The following is a 17,354-nucleotide window of genomic DNA, read 5'->3' on the forward strand; positions in this document are numbered from 1 at the left end:
CTTAATATCAAGTAACAGCCTAAACAACACTTAATTTTGTAATCCAAGTACTGCAGAGTTGCGCTGGTTAGTGTGCCTGTCATTAGCTGTACTTTTTAACCCGCTTACTTACAACTTGCCTAAATGGATGGGGACTGTTGTCTGTAATATCATAGAAATCAACATTTAACTGGTGTCTTGCATTATTAAAGTATTAACAATTAATTTAACTGACTAATGTTTTTGGTGCAGACTAACAATTGCCTGGTCAAACTGGTTGTACACATCCCTAAATACATGGTACTCTGTACTCTTGACTGTCATCCTGATCACCCCCCGAAAATGAAAAACCATGCTTACAAAAGGTCTGTGATGTAATTCCTTAACACGAAAGGTATCCAAAAAATTCGTCTGACAGCTGGAATGTGTTATAACGTGATGTTTTAATATCAATTTATCTACAAAATCTTGACTGACACCACTGTATTCTGGTTTTCATGGAAAGTGCACTGTCACTAAAGCAAAGGAACATATAAAAATTACAAACAAACAGACTGTACCATTTTTACCATAAAATGTCCGTTCATTTGTCATTGGTACTTACAGTATAAATGAGCAGAGTCATTTCGAAACAGGATGGTTCAACTTTATGAAGCGATATCTGAATTTCTACTGTAGACATCTTTTGTAAAGAGTTTGTTCTGGAGAGTTGTGTATTTCCTTACTGATCCTTCCCATTCTTTATACTATAGCACTGAAGGTAGTTGCCACAAAACAAAAACCAGAACAAGCAGTACAGTACATTCTTCAGCTGTCCACAGCCAATCAACTCCTGATTAATTGTAGAGTCTGGTAATCCATAGACAATGAGCACAAATATAAGCATCTGTATCACAATGGGCACAAATCCTATGTCCATGAGTTCTCCTTCTAGCCATTTACAGACTGTATTTCCTTTCAAGCAGCTGTTAACTGCACAGCTTGGTGGTCTCGTAATCCACTGAATTGGGCAGACGTGAGCTGAAGGCCTGTAAGGAAGCATGGATGCGAACCACCTCGCTGGCAGTCAGTTTGAGTCTGTGCCGGAGAAGGCAGGCAAACAGATCCAATCTCGGTTGACCGGGAGGGGACAGCCGGTTGACCCTGTCTCGTATTTCCAACAGCTGGAGCATAGCTGTGTCCTGGGACCCTTGAGTGTATGGGTAGTCCAGCTGCAGAATCAAGTCACGGATTGCCTCCGGGTCAAAATGCATGCTGTAGCCAAAGACCTGGATACTGTTTATCTTCATGTAGCCCAGGTTCGGAGCGCGATCTGATATTTCTGAAGGCTCATAATAAATACTGTCATTCAGTCCATCCTGAGTCTTTATCCTGCTACGAAGGTAGATGTGGATGGTTTCAAAGAATGTCTTCCACTTGTTGCCCAATGTCAAAGTCCAGTTGTAGCAGTCAAAGGGCAGGTCCAGTTTGGTGGCCTGCCAGTCTGGAAAATTGTTCTCATTGACAGGGATGTACCAGCTCTCTGAGTGGCTCCCACCAAAAGGATTGATATAGAGTGTAAGGGCAGGCTCCAGGGTGCTATTCTTTGTAAGGCAGATCTGAAGGGATATTCCCAGCAGCATGTGGACCATGTTGGTTTTATACTTGTTGCTCTTAAGCGTCAGCAGCATCCTCTTCCTCCATGATGGATCAAACCAGCTGTTGAGTCGCATGTCATTGCTGATGAAGATTGCATGGACCTATCAGACAAAGTAAATACATACTTTCAGTAACATAAGATGCAGTGCTAAAAATAAAAATTAGATCAAAACTGATTTTTGATGGTTCTACTAATGTTACTCATACATTCTGTTCTGGTAATCTGTGGATGCAAGGCTTTCACTTCACCTCCATGTCTACTGTAGAAATTCTAGATTTACTGGAGAACAACATGAGTTCTAAAGGCTATCCTTTCACAGGCAGAATTTATGCTATTCTAATCAGTCTATGTTTACCTTTTTTACAGATTATGTGATTTCATGTCTTTGGACTTGAACCGACCTGAGTAACCTTAAGGCCTCTGAAGATGTAAATAGATGCTAGATGGGATCGGTCACAAACTGGGCTGAATCAAGTTATGTTACAGAAAAGGTTTTTTATTTGCATGACTTTTTAAGTGATGGCCAAATAAGGCGTGGGGTATTCTAAAAACTCTGAGCTGCCTTTTTAGGCAACTTTGTAAAAGGCACATTACAAGGCAAAAGAGCCTGCCCATATGGAAAAGAAATAGTAAAAACTTATAAAAGACTTGCATAAGATGTGGCCTATTTCATATAGTGAATCATATAAGGCTTATGCTGGGCTTATGCTGGGCTTACACTGTGCGATTTTTGGCCCATTTTGAGCCGATTTTTGAGTCGTGCAACCGTTTTGGTGATCGGCCCGAGTTTGGCCTTCGTCGTGCGTCGTGCATCGTGTAGTATACATGGGGTTACGAGAAGCGATTAACACCTCAGGACCAGCTCCCGTTCATCAATCGCTTGGTCGGGAGGGTGTCACCGCAGCCGCTCACACTGCGCATGCGCAAACACATAAACGTCGGTGAAAAAGACGGAGTAGCACAGCAGTGCAGCGTGTGATCTGGACACAAGCGATGGAGGCACTTGTAGAACTTTGGAAAGCTCATCCGAGCCTTTTCGACGTGGCATCACAAAATTATCACGACCACAACAACCGTGAAAATAGTTGGATTTACGCTGCTGCTCAATCACAGCTGCCTGATCAATGTTTTTCATTAGCAATTTAGCAAAGTTGATGGTGGTGGTGTGAATCTGTGTGAGTCAAAGACAGAGAGGGAGAGCGATCGACAGATTTTCTGTTATAACCTTCATTTTATGGACGCACAGTGTGAGCACTCAGGTCGCATCAGAGCATCGGGCTGTATAGTGTGAGACCCTGCATCGTGACCTGCGAACTTATAACCCCTGCGAATCAATCGTACAGTTTGAGCAGAAGCTGAATAATGCGACTGAAAAAATCGCACAGTGTATGCCCAGCATTATATGATTTACTCATGAAAGTGGCCACTTTCTCATTACTTTCATATATTGTTTTAGTAAGTATCCAAAGCATACAAGTTTCATTTATATAATTTTTCAAGGGATCTTATATCTGTTTTCACTCTTGTATCCTTTTCACACAAGTTTCACACAAGACAGATACAAACTTTATAGGATTTATATATATAGAATAGAATAGAATTCAACTTTATTGTCATTGCACATGTCACAGGTACAGGGCAACGAAATGCAGTTTGCATCTATCCAGAAGTGCTTTAGCCATGATATAGATATATTACAATATATATTAGCAATAATATAGATAAGTATGTATATTGTAGTGTAAGTATATTACAGAAATGGGTCTATTATGGTATGTTATAATGTACACGGTATGAAGTATGTTATGAATATGCTATAACTATAGGTATGTACAGGCTGTAGTGAGTACAAGCTATGTACAGGCTATGAACAAGATATAAATATGAAAAAACTATACAGAATATGAAATAAAAAACTATACAGAAATATGAGATATACAGTTATACAGAAATGTGAACTATGCAAGTTATAAACAGTTGTAGGATTAAAAATTATTGTATGTACAGAATAATTATTTACACAGAACTATACAGTAGTGCAGTTAGGATAAGTGAGATATGTGGATAATTTCTACAGAGGCTATATAAAGTGCTAGTGGTTGTGAGTGGTGGTTCAGTCCATGTTATTATTGTGTGTTTGAGGGTACAGTTGTCCATTGTGTGTGTGTGTGTGTAGGTGGTTGTGGGTGTGTGTATGTTCAGTCCATGAGTATAACGTGGGTCAGATGTCAGGAGGCAGAGTTCAGGAGTCTGACAGCTGTGGGGAAGAAGCTGTTCCGGTACCTGGTGGTCTTAGTCCGGAGGCTCCTGTAGCGCCTCCCAGAGGGCAGGAGGGTGAAGAGTCCATGTGATGGGTGACTGGGGTCTTTGATGATTTTCCCAGCCCTTTTCAGACACCGCTTCCTGTAGATGTCCTTTATGGCAGGACGTGGTGCTCCGGCGATGCGCTGGGCAGTTTTCATGACCCTCTGCAACGCCTTCCGGTCCGAGGCAGAGCAGTTCCCGTACCAGACTGTTATACAGTTGGTCAGGATGCTTTCGATGGTGCAGCGATAGAAGTTCACCAGGATGTCTGAGGACAGGTGGTTCTTCCTCAGAGTCCTCAAGAAGAAGAGGCGCTGGTGAGCCTTCTTGATCAGCTTGGAGCAGTTGGTTGTCCAGGTGAGATCCTCGGAGATGTGGACTCCCAGGAACTTGAAGCTGTTCACACGCTCCACAGCCGTCCCCTTAATGTGGATGGGTGGATGTGGGTCAGCATTCCTTCTGTAGTCCACGATGAGCTCCTTGGTCTTCTCAGTGTTAAGCAGCAGGTTGTTTCTGTTGCACCACTCAGCCAGACAATCCACCTCCTCCCTATAGGCGGCCTCATCGTTGTCGCTGATGAGGCCAATCACCGTGGTGTCATCTGCAAACTTAATGATGGTGTTGGAACCATCAGCAGGTCTGCAGTCGTGGGTGAAGAGGGAGTAGAGGAAAGAGCTCATCACACAGCCTTGTGGTACACCGGTGTTCATTGTGATTGTTGATGAGCAGCGGTTGTCCAGCCGGACATGTTGGGGGCAGTTGGTCAGGAAGTCCAGTAACCATTTGCAGATGAGGGAACTGATGCCCAGGTCTGTCAGTTTCCTGATGAGTTGTGAGGGGAGGATTGTACTGAATGCTGAACTGAAGTCTATAAACAGCATTCTGGCGTAGGTGTTGTTGTTGTCCAGGTGTGAGAGGACAGAGTGCAGTGCGATGGAGACTGCATCCTCTGTGCTCCTGTTCCGGCGGTATGCGAATTGGTGGGGTCCAGGGTGGGGGGGAGACAGGATTTGAAGTGTGCTAAGACCAGCTGCTCTAAGCACTTAGTGATGATGGGGGTGAGTGCTACTGGGCGGTAGTCATTGAGGCTAGATGGGTTGGAGTTTTTGGGTATCGGGACGATGGAGGTGGATTTGAAGCAGGCCGGTACCACAGCGTGGGCCAAGGACAGATATCTTTTCCATATGGGTGGTTTGAATTGAAGGAGGCACACTGTATTTATGGTTTACACACGATATTAAGACATTAGACCTTGTGACATGCTCAAATGGAAAATTGTCCTCTATTTCTATTTGTCTGTATTTTAAGACCAAAATGTAAGATCTTTCATGGACTTTTTTTGGCACTATGGAAACCATCTTGGAAAATGTTGTTCGTTTTTTTAACACATCCACATGCCAAAATCACTACACTGTTATTTAATAGAGCTGAATGAACCAGATTAGGGCATAAATGATGGGTTAAAAACTATACCATGGCCTTTGGATAGAGTCAATCTGCAATCCTTTTTGACAACATCAATTTAATTCACAAAGGGAGGCCATGAGAGGCATCACACTGTAGTTTCTAGAGCAGGGGTCTCAAACGTGCAGTCCGGGGGCCATCTGGAGCCCACTCAGCTCCTATAGTGACATCAAGAAATATAATGTAATTTGGCCCTTGAAGTTACTTTTTTGTCAGGGATGGAGGATTTGTTTGTTGTTGAATGCAATGTTAAATTAAGTTTTAACATAACATTAATATGAAGGCAATATGAGCAGAGAGTACAAACATGTTGACGGATTGGCTGTGTTAGTTCAGTGAGAGAGTTATTTGTAAAGAAAACAATTTTCACTAGCAGTGAAAAACTAATGTGTACACTTATGTCTGCATTTTTATTTTGTTAAATATGAACAAAATTATAGCAGAAGTGCTGCCAGGTGTCTGGCCAGAAAGAGAGTACCAACTTGTTTATTTGGTATTTCAATGAAAGGCTTCAGTTAAGGGTGAGAAGAAAAAATTGTTTTCACGTTTGCAGTGTTGTCTTTATCTGAAATTAAAAAACAAACAAAACACTACATTTTCAGAAAGATTTGTGGGTGTTTTCTTGTTTGTCTCTTTGTACTGCTTGAACACTAAAGCGGCCCTCACATGAGATGACAGTGCTAGTAGTGGCCCACAGCTCATTTAAGTTTGAGACCCCTGTTCTAGAGTGACTCCTCCAGGTCACTTTTTCATTCCCATTTCTAGCAAAAGTAAGTAAATGCGGGCTATCACTGGCCTGAGACAAAAGAGAGGTGTTGGGATGGATGGGGACGTCGAAAGTGCTAACAACCTAAATCTACACTTCAATAGGTTCGACTGCCCTGTGTCTCCTGTCTCCACACCTAGCTCTTCCCATCTTCTCCTTTCGCCTCCCCTCTCTCCTGCCACCTCAGACTGTCTCACTCTGTCCCTCTCAGCAGATGACATCAAAAAAGAATTGGGCAGACTCCACTCTGGCAAAGCTGCTGGCCCTGATGGTGTCAGTCCCAGGGCCCTCAGGTGCTGTGCTTCCCAGCTGTCTGGAGTTCTACAACGGATCTTCAACATGAGCCTGGAAATGCAGAGAGTCCCATCACTCTGGAAGCAATCCTGCCTGGTTCCTGTCCCTAAAAAGATCAACCCATCGACCCCCAGTGACTACAGGCCAGTGGCTCTGACCTCACATGTCATGAAGACGCTGGAGAGACTCATCCTGAAACATCTGCGCCTGCTGGTGGAGCCCTGGCTGGACCCCCTGCAGTTTGCTTATCAACCTTGTATCGGCGTGGAGGATGCCCTCATCTACCTGCTGGACCAGGCTTATTCTCATCTGGACATTGTTGGACATTGTCTGCTTTTAACACGATCAGACCATCACTGCTGGGGAATAAGCTCACGGAAATGCAGGTGGACGCCCCACTGGTAGGTTGGATTACGGACTATTTAACAAGTCGACCACAGCATGTCTGACTGAAGAGCTGCCGCTCAGATAACATCCTGAGCAGCACAGGGGCGCCGCAGGGGACGGTCCTATCACCCTTCCTCTTCACTCTCTACACATCTGACTTCAGGTACAAGTCTCAGTCATGTCATCTGCAGAAATTCTCTGATGACTCTGCCATCGTGGGCTGTATCAGGGATGGACAGGAGGAGGAGTACAGGAGTGTGGTGGACAGCTTTGTCGAGTGGTGTGAGCTAAACCACCTACAACTTAACATCACAAAGACAAAGGAACTGATTATGGACTTTAGGAAGCAGGCTCCTCCTCCCCCACCATCAGTGGGGCTGATGTGGAGATCGTTGAGGACTACCGGTACCTGGGGGTACACTTGGACTGTAAACTGGACTGGACCAAGAACACCAATGCTATCTTCAAAAAAGGGCAGAGTCGGCTTTTCCTACTGAGGTGGCTCAGGTCCTTCAATGTTGGTAGGAAAATGCTGACCATGTTCTATCACTCGGTGTTGGAGAGCGTCGTGTTCTTTGCAGCTGTGTGCTGGGGAAGTGGGGTGAAGACAGCTGATGCCAACAGGCTGAACAAACTGATTAGAAAGGCCGGTTCTGTCCTGGGTGTCAGACTTGAGAACCTGCAGGAGGTGTCTGAGAGGAGAATGCTAAAAAAGCTTCTTTCTATCATGGACAACCCCTCCCACCCCATGCACGCCCCCATGATGGACCATCAGAGCAAACGCAGCAAAAGACTCATTGCCCCGAAATGCAGAACTGACCGCCACAGGAAATCCTTTGTACCGGTGGCAATAAGACTGTTTAACTCTTCCTCACTCTGTAGGTGATTCTCCTGAGACTATTACCTATGTTATTCTGTTCCCTCCCAGACCGTGCAATATTACCCAAGAGTACTTATTGAATATTTGTTTTCATCCCCCCATCATACGCTGCTACTCCCTTTATTCTATTGCACAATACTTTGTCACTTTCTAGAACCGCCTGCACTGATAGTTAAGTTATTTATTCACCAGGATATAGTTATATATATTACTTTGTTAGTGCAAGACATAGTGTCAGATAACTCTATCCTACTGTATATTACTGTACACTATTCTTATTGTATATATTGTATATCTTATATCTATTTCATCTGTTTCTCTGTCTCTCCTGCTGCTTTGAGCATGTACATGACAAAAGAATTTCCCTCGGGATAAATAAAGTTGTTCTTATCTTATCTTATCTTAAAATAAAAAGAAACCACAAAATTTCTGTGTGGTAGGACAATAAATGGTATAAAAGAAAAACTGGGGAAACGAAAGGTTTCAGTCGCCAAGAGGGCAAGACTTTTTCCATGCGTCTTTCCAAGGCTACTGCTGGGAAAAGACAGCTCAGCTCTCATTGAGCCTGACATGATTACACAAAGGCCAAAAGAAAACTACCTCAAGCCTGCGGTCAGCTCTCTGCAGAAGGTAGCCCAGCTCCAAATCCTGAAGGTCTGTCTCGAACCCCAGATAGTTCTCTGTAGAGTCTGCCACCATAGGCCTGCAGGCCCCTTGTGTCAGGGCAAAGCCTGGGTTGCAGCTCCCACAGCGGGTTTGGTTGTCTGGTGCACAGGCTGCACAGGCCAAGCCTTCCCCAACAGAGCAGGGTGGAGGCAGCTGACAGGAGCTGTGTTCATATCGGCAGCTGCAGCTGTGGAGGTCCTCTGAGAATGCACCAAGCTGGTTGTTCTCCGAGCAATATAGGAGTGACTGGAAATGACTCAGCCAGTAGGACTGAGGCCTGGTGGGAAAAAAGAAGACAAAGAGATAAAGGCAAAGAGGGACTGGTTATTGAACTAGCTTTAAGGATGAGCCATTTTAATAGGGAAGTGTTTTATTAGGCCCAGGACACTTGTCTGGGTCTGCAGACAGCTTGCTTGTTAAAAAATAAAAGAAAGAAAGGCCTGACATCATTTTAGTGATCATTTAGGTCATTCACATGTCAAAAGACTTGTGCAAAAAGTTTATTTTTTTACAAAATCTTTATTTCAAGAGCTTTTCGACACTGTTTGTTGTCACCGACTTTGTATTTACTACTTTTCATTAATTAGGTTATGTGATAGTGACAAATGATCAAACTCCATCAGCCAAAAGAAAAGTTCACAAGAGATGGCTGAAAGTTGTGGAATATTTTGATTTAACTTTGTTCTAACCTAGATCAAGTGGAACCAACTACTGTTTGACTAAAATGAGTACAACACAGTCGTCCCAGTGTCACCAAAGGACTGTCAGTTCTTTGTCAGTCCTTTTCATTTTTTCCCCCAATGGGATGGTAACCTAAAACTTGTTCCAGAACAATTCATAAGGGTTTCTTAAGGTCAATATGAAATTTCCTGCCTGTTTGACAGCCTGAGGATGACAAAGAATTTTCGTAACACAAATATGACACATTAAAAGACAAATATGAAAACAAATTCATTCCTGAGCAAACAGCACTAAGAACTGGTATTTTGTACTGAAGGGTACAGAATCCAGAACTGTTAGACCAAACACTACTGGATCCAACAATGGGTTAACACTTACAGTAGGCGTATAACAACCATTAACTCTTTTAACTTTTTTGGCATGCAGATAAAAGCTCTTAAAAGCATAAAATTCACCAATATGGGAACAATCACATGCCCTTGAGTTTACAACCCAACATTGCTGCAGAGAGAGATTTTCATTCTGAGCATTCTTACATAATGCCATTTGGTCAGTAGCCAGCAAAAGCGTGAAACTTTACCTGTGTTGACTGAATAAAAATAAATATGGAGGCTACTTATAAAATCTCCATGTCCCAATAGTTTGATATTTGTGTGCTTTATACTGAAAAAAAAAAGTTGTTCTATGTTTTTCAGTATAAAGCACACAAAATAATTATATTTTTATATTTTTCTTTGGTAATGTGTAGATATGTAGACATGTTAACACTTAAACAAATGTACTTATAGAAGTACTTGAGTCTCTCGTATTAGTTTGCTTTACTACACTTTAATATTTTATGATGTAGGTTATGCATGCGAAGAATACGGGCACGAAAAGTTCTGGAAAGTAAAGCATGAGAACCTGAATAAAGAGCGAGAGAAACTGTCTTTGATGAGTCAGTGACATAAATATTGGAAGTGCACAGCAGTTGTAGGGGGAGTTTAATCTCAGACATACATATAATTCCCCCATATGGACTTGAGTTTGATTCCCTTCTGTAGGACTTTATGGCTTTTATCCTCTTTGCTTCATGAATGCAATGCTCACTCTATACCGCTGGCTTCACTTGTAGAAAAAAAGGCTTCTTTGATGAGGATGCATTGAAGTAAACTTTATGCTAATCTGAAAATGTTTGCTGGATTACATTTAGGGCATTTTCCTCTGTACTCTGCTGTTATTGTGTGCTTGACAGTGGCAAGCAAGCCGGAGCTCGGAAAATCACTGATTTGAATATCAAAACCCTCTAATGGAAAATGCGGTCATGGGAAATGAACCGAAAGGACTCTTCCTTTCCATCAACCGCTACCTGTGGGTAAGGCATTTCACCTCTGACAGCTTCAGCACAGCACAGCAGTCACCAATAGAAGACTGCGGTTGTACTGTTAGTTCCCCAGTGTGATTATGTACAGGCTTCGTGCTCCCCACAACTCTTCCTCCAAACCGCTGCTGTAAATCACAGAGTTTTGTGCTGCGAGGAGGCAGCAACACTGAGCTTTGATAATACAATCAAGCAAATACGGAGCTGTGTAATTCATTTAATTCTATAGATAATGCACATAAAATATTATAGTCAAGCTTCAAGTAAAATACTGTACAACATATGATGAGTTGCACAGTATATAAAAATGTAATAATTGAACTTATTATTCTGATTCCATTCCCATTAATCTGCTGTTATAACAGATTTCTAGTCTTCTGGGAAGGAAGGAAGATTTTGGAACATGAGTGCAGGGATTTGCTACCTTTCAGTCATAAGAGCATTAGTGAGATTCAATAATATTTTCGACGATAAGGACTGGCTCTGTTCCAATTTATCTCAAAGGTGTTGGATGGAGCTGAGGTCAGAACTTTCTGCAAGCAAGAAATCAGAAAACCGTGTAGGTATTTGTACAAGATGTACACATGGGATTTGGCGAATTTAGCTGATGTCACCGATCATCCCTGTACATTGGGATGTGTACAATGATATTTTTTAAAAAGCACTGAAAACAAAAGCAGGAGGAGATTATATATTGGAGTCTTTAGGGAACAAACATAAGAACAAAAAATGGCAAATTGTAATAGTAGCATAAAACTTATTTATAAAAAAAACAAAACAAACCTCTGGCTTCTGCAGGCACCCTAAGAGTGAATCAAATCATTATTATCACTGTGGTATTTTACAATAATAACACTGCACTAGAAATACTATTTCTGCTGCTAATGTTTCATTGTTGGATTTGTAATACAGGCTCCTCAGAGGAGCACTGTGCTGCTTTTTTTCAGAACATTTCATCATATTTATCTTCTGCCAGAGGTACTGTATATTATTAGTCAGCCAGTAACAGACCAAGCCATCAACAGGAATCAATATGAAGAACGTAAAGAAGTCACCAGAGTCACGAAGTGCAATAATTGCACTTGGGCCATCTTTTTATCTGTACAAATGAATGTCCATTAAACACTATGATTGTAAAGACAAAATTGTCAAATCTACCAAATGCCTTGAAAGGGTCATTAAAAAGCTATTCAACACTTTTCAAGTCAAATCTTAATTACACTCTATAGGAAGTCAAAGAGGAGAGGACTCCCCTAGAGAAACATTCAAAAGTGAACATAAAAAAGGAAAAATCAGCACCTTTATATGGGAGAAATCTATGCATAAGAAAGGCATTTTCTAACCTGATTAAAGCATAAGTACTAAAAGCATCACTTGAATGGCAATGTGCATCATTATGCATAATGGCCAAAGTTTGAGCACAAAGAGTACTGTGCTGTCTCATCATTAGCTGCTGAACAAAAGCCGAGCCGACTGCTGCTTCCACTGGCTTATTTGCTCATAATTGTCAGCGCAGTGGAAAACTAGCCCGCAGGAAGCAAAATCAATCACATATCTCCCTTCTATCGCAAGTCCTACGAACAGGATGTTAAAGAGAGACTAAGGGGGGTTTTCAAGAGCTTCCGTTTCTCTCCAAAGCCAACTGACGCACACCCCTTTCCAAATCTCTTTCTACTAAGTATGGAGATTTCTATGAAGACAGAAAAGAAAGGGAAGGCTTCACAGTTGATGTGCCAGTAATAACGTAGATAAACAGTGCCTGGACGAGGGCGATGACGCTTCCTGGCAAGCTTGTGGGAATATCAGCTGCATAGATCAGTGATTAATGTGTGTTTTGGCAACGTGGTGAAGAGAATAACATTGATTAAGAAGAGGGTACACTGAGAAACAGAAAAGAAAGAACAACAGAGACATGGGCTGGACATTAAACAGAGCAAACTCTAATAGATTAATCTGAAAGTTGATTTATGTGTTGATTTATGTCGCCATTTCTGGAGCATTACTGTGGCGGTTGAATCGAGGTGAGCGTAGTGTGACTGACAGTGATTGCCAGATTCGTCACCTTCTCCAATCGCCTCTTCTGGCAGGTAAAAGGTACCCATTACGAATGTGGATTTCTTTCAATCTTAAAAGACTAGTGTGTGATTTGTCTCCGCCAAGAAAAAGCTCAAACACTTACAAGGGCAGATCTGTATGTTTTACTGACAAATGACCTTTTTATTCTCATTTTGGGTTTCTGTTGAGTAACTTCCTGTTTCTTTTTGTGATTTCTGGTCTGTTTACACCGTTATCAGTTTAACTTCCAGCCTGTGTTAGTTTTCCCTCCTCTGTGACTATGTGCCCTGCCCTAATTGGTCTCCCCTGTGATATCTTTCACACCTGTTTCCAATTAGCCAATCACACACCTCTGTATTTTTTGAGAAGCGTTGAGTGGCTTGTTACTGCCTCATTATGCTTGTACTCTAGCCTTCTGGTGTTCGCTGGGTGGATCTATATTTTCTTGTGTATTTTTCCTTTTGTATTAAATTGTGTTTGCTGTTACTTTTCTGTGTGGAGACCTTTTGCCTGCCTTCACTAGCTGTCCTTCTGTCTTTCAGTTCATGTCGGAACTAAAGACTAGACTTTGGATCATATTCCACCTCTGTGTGTCCTGCGCTTGGTTCCTCGTTCCCCGTGACTGTCACATTCAAGCCATGGAAATAAAAACCTTCTTCTCTCAGCAGCAAATGGTTAAGGTGCATGATGTTAGGGTTTGCCAATATGTTATTTTCTAATTAAAGAATTCATTTTTTTAAACAAACTTTTAGTTTTTCCACAAACTACTTGGAATAACATTCTGTTAAATGACTAAATATGTGATTTTGTAGGTTGGAAAATCTTCATAAAAAACTGGACTAAAGGGAATAAAGACTTTTGGATTTGTGTCAAAGTACATATATATACTGTGTGTCCTTCCAAGTCTTCACCTAAAAAGTAACTCATATAAAGGAGATAAAAACAGCATCTCCACAGCAAATATTAGCTAGTGACAGTCAAATCAACAACAAAAACATATTAAGCACCATCTTGTATTGCTGCTCAACAATTATGCTTTACATATAGAATTCTTCTGAGGTAGGTGACTAAATCTGGACAATTAAAACAACAAAATATTGTGTAATTAAAGATAAAAAAGTGCTTCCCTACAAAAAATAAGACAACTCTGAAAGCAAATAGTGGATACTGGAATATATGTTTACTTGCCCATCCCTACAGAGATGGCGGATGCTAGGTTGTAAAAGCTGTCCACCTATGGCAATGTGGCTGTAATTGTTTTAAAAATTCAAGTAGGTTAAACTGAACCACACAAGTCACACATCAGAAAACATTTTGGAACAAATGTAGTGATTATATTTTTAAGGAAATATTGCCACACAAGCATTTATGTATAATAAATGTGTTATTAAGTCTTGAAATTTGTTACTTAATTTGCCTAAAACCAAATTTAACACTGATGTGTAAGTGGAATGTTGTCACTTAATTAGCTTAACTTGCTAATTAATCAATTCATTAATTAAGTTTTAATTAACAAAGGCTTTATGCCTCATAATTCTGCCTTTGTATTCAGACAAATTAGGGATTTTTATTCAATTTTTATGAAGATTTTCAACATTCAGACATGAAAGAAGTCAAGAAACTCTGGTTTGAAAAACATTGCAGGGGGATACAGTGTTTGGAGTGTAATGTTACAGCAATGTATGCTATGTGAACTCCTTTCTGTTGAAATGCAGCTGTAAAAACCTTGGATGAAAAATTAAAGCTGTTTTAAATGCCTGACCTGGTTTAAGAACATTTCAATGACTGCAACAAGATGTACAAAAATTCTTAGCAAATGCAGGTGCAAGAGTGATTCCACAGAAAAATCTATTCCATAAACTCTCCCTATTCAAAAAGTAATTGCAAGGGTATGCAGGCTAAATGCCAGAACTACAATGGCAACTTGTTTACTTCAATCAATGTGTCTGGATTAGTCTATAGACTAAACTTGTGACGTGCAACATCTATGAGGAAAACCTCAAACAAGAATGCACCAAAAGACACCGCTTTAATGTAAAAGGCCACAGTGCATAGAGATGTGGTATGAGAACATTTTGAAGCTGTGCAGAATTATTGAGATTTAATGTGAACATAATAATGGTGAGCATGAGAATGCATGTTACTGTGGTTGTGCTCACCGTTCTCTTGGTATGCGCACTTGGGGCTGTCTGTGACATCTTTTACTGAGACTGAAGAGTTTGAAGATGACTCTCTCGGCACGTCTGGAGAGGACCCGCATGCTGTTCTCCAGCTGCTCATATCGCCACTGGAACAGGCTATCCAGGGACCACAAGTGTTGTATGGTTGACACGTTCAGGAAATAGTTTTGGGGCAGCCTTGCATAGAAGGCCTTGAATTCATCTGCAACAACAGACAGAGGAGAAAGAGATAAAAGGCATAACTCATCACCACTATTGTAGTCTTAGTTAGTAAGTAGTAATATTAAGCATTTATCTTGGCAATAGGATTGGGAAATGAAAATATGACTGAAATAATAACCAGTTTTGCTCAGGTCAATATGACTGAATTATGCAGTCAGCCCGCTATGAAGCTGGCTTATCCTAACACACAAAATTTAAATCCCTCAATCCTCATTTCATCCACAACCAATCATTCACTGTTGGACAGCACATGATCACAATATTTTGGTTATGTTAACAGACCCACACGATTGTGTTTGATAGGCCCCTTCCTTTTTTTAAGTCATGCAGCTCAACTATGAAGGACAAAGACAACAAAATGAAAAGAACAACTGAAGACTGAGTGGAGTTTAGCTGAAAGAGAAAAGCTGCCACTTCAACATGAAACATGAACAAGTTATTTCAGTATATTGAAGATGTCAAAGGATTTTAGTCAAGTGTACAGACAAAAGAAATGGGCCAAATCAGAAAATCAAAGACCTAACCAGTGTTCACAGCAGTTCATAATAAAGGTGTTAACTGTACTCCATGTAGTGCAATGACTTATTTAGGAGGCACCACTGTTGGGAAAAGTAAAACCATCCATATATATTAAGTTATTCTAGTCAAAATGCACTAAAAAGATCTTTGAAAGAATCCTGCAATATTACCTTTGGTGACCCTGTAACGACAAGAGTATCGTATTCGTGAGACTTCATGAGACTTTTCTCCCAAAATCAAAACTTAAATAAATTGCACAATACATTTTTAAGCAATACACTGAAATAAAAGGAGGATGTGGAAAATATAATAAAATTAAACTTTATACATGCAAATTAACATTTGATTTTATTTCAGAAAACAGCAGGGCGCATCATATCTTTAAGACCGTCTAGCATTATTATCATCCCAACAGAGCATTTTGCTCTCAGACCGCAGGCTTGCTTGTGCTTACTAGAGGTTCTAAAAGTAGAAAGGGAGGCTACACTCCCGTCTCTTCCATCCCCATGTGATTATACACCATTACTGTCATGGTCTCACAAGTCCAGATCTGGTTCGGTTCGTTGACAATTAATGCATGTCATTAAACTGTGTCTTCGCTCTACCATCGTTTGTATTTTCTCCTGTCTCCCTCACTTGTTCTCTGTGTCCTCACCCCCCACCCGAATGCAGCAGATGGCCGCCCCTCCCTGAGCCTGGTTCTGCAGGAGGTTTCTTCCTGTTAAAAGGGAGTTTTTCCTTCCCACTGTGCTGCTCAAGTGCTTGTTCACAGAGGTTTGTCTGATTGTTGGGGTTTTCTCACTAATATTGTATGGTCTTTTTTTTACAATATAGAAAGTGCCTTGAGATGACTGTTGTTGTGAATTGGGGCTAGATGACTAAAAATGAATTGAATTAAATTAATAGTGCATATTAGTTTTAGGTTGTGCTGTACAAAAACAAATCAAGAGATAAAGTGAAAGAAAAAACCAGTCACATTAAAACACATTTTACAAAGTTCATTGCTACACTGCTAAATATCATCATCATCATCATCACATTTATTTCTAAAGCACTTTAAAACAACCACAGCTGACACAAAGTGCTGTACATAGGAACTATATAAAAGTACATAAGATATAAATAAAAGCCGAATAAAAGAAAAAGTAGAATAATTAATTAAAAAACTAATTTCATTACAAGAGAAACTAAGTCTCACTGAGGTTAAAAGCCAAAGAATAAAAGTGGGTTAAATGCGATTTAAAAGTGGACAGTGAAGGGGCCTCTCTAACATGCAAGGGCAAATTATTCCATAATTTAGGACCCACGATAGAAAAGGCCCTGTCCCCTCTGAGCTTCCTCCTGGATCTCGGTACCTCCAGGAGCAGCTGGTCTTATCTGATTTATATTTCATTGTACTAAGATGGTCAGTAGTAGATCAAATCATTATGTATTTGAAAGTATCTTTTAATTTACACTCTTGTTTTCAAAAAATTGTGTCAAGACTGTTGTGGCAGGGCGTGGTGTGCGGTGCCGCTGCAGGGGAGGCGGAGGCACCTGAGTGGCATCCGCAATCATGCCTCGCCGGCTTAAAGGCTGAACTAGATCCTGTACTGTTGTTGTTGTTGTTGTTGGGGAAGTGTTCAGTTGCAAGCTGAAAACCTGCAGCTCTGTGTGTGTGACAACAGCAACCGGTGAATAAAAGTATGCTGAAGAGCATGGAAATGTGGTCCAGTCTGTCGTGCATCTATTACAACTGTGAAAAATGGGGAAAAAAATGAGATGGTGCATGTTGTCTTTACCTGTGGCATTTTATTTTTTTTGGTTTGGTTTGGTTTTTTTAGCGATATCTAATTTGTTGGCCAAAACATGTTTAAAAAAGGAAAACCCTGAATAAGTACCAGTCCAGTTACCATTTATAATGCATCCCTATGCCATCATGGATACTGAAATTTAAAGCATGTGCCTAAAGTTAGGTT

At 40.9% G+C, this 17,354-nt stretch overlaps 1 protein-coding gene across 1 annotated transcript in view; it reads right to left on the reverse strand.

Moving 5' to 3' along the window:
* Positions 1-403: 403 nt before the first annotated feature.
* brinp3a.2 (bone morphogenetic protein/retinoic acid inducible neural-specific 3a, tandem duplicate 2) overlaps positions 404-17,354 on the reverse strand; it is a 62,569-nt gene continuing 45,618 nt past the window's right edge. The window contains exons 7-9 of the mRNA XM_003453541.4: positions 14,635-14,857; positions 8,314-8,656; positions 404-1,718 (exon numbers count right to left, since the gene is read on the reverse strand). Of these exons, the coding sequence (XP_003453589.1) occupies positions 948-1,718; positions 8,314-8,656; positions 14,635-14,857 (1,337 nt within the window). The 3' untranslated portion in view covers positions 404-947. The remainder of the gene's footprint in view (positions 1,719-8,313; positions 8,657-14,634; positions 14,858-17,354) is intronic.

This window comes from Oreochromis niloticus, linkage group LG17 (assembly GCF_001858045.2).
Source record: "Oreochromis niloticus isolate F11D_XX linkage group LG17, O_niloticus_UMD_NMBU, whole genome shotgun sequence".
In the NCBI taxonomy this organism is placed as follows: domain Eukaryota; kingdom Metazoa; phylum Chordata; class Actinopteri; order Cichliformes; family Cichlidae; genus Oreochromis; species Oreochromis niloticus.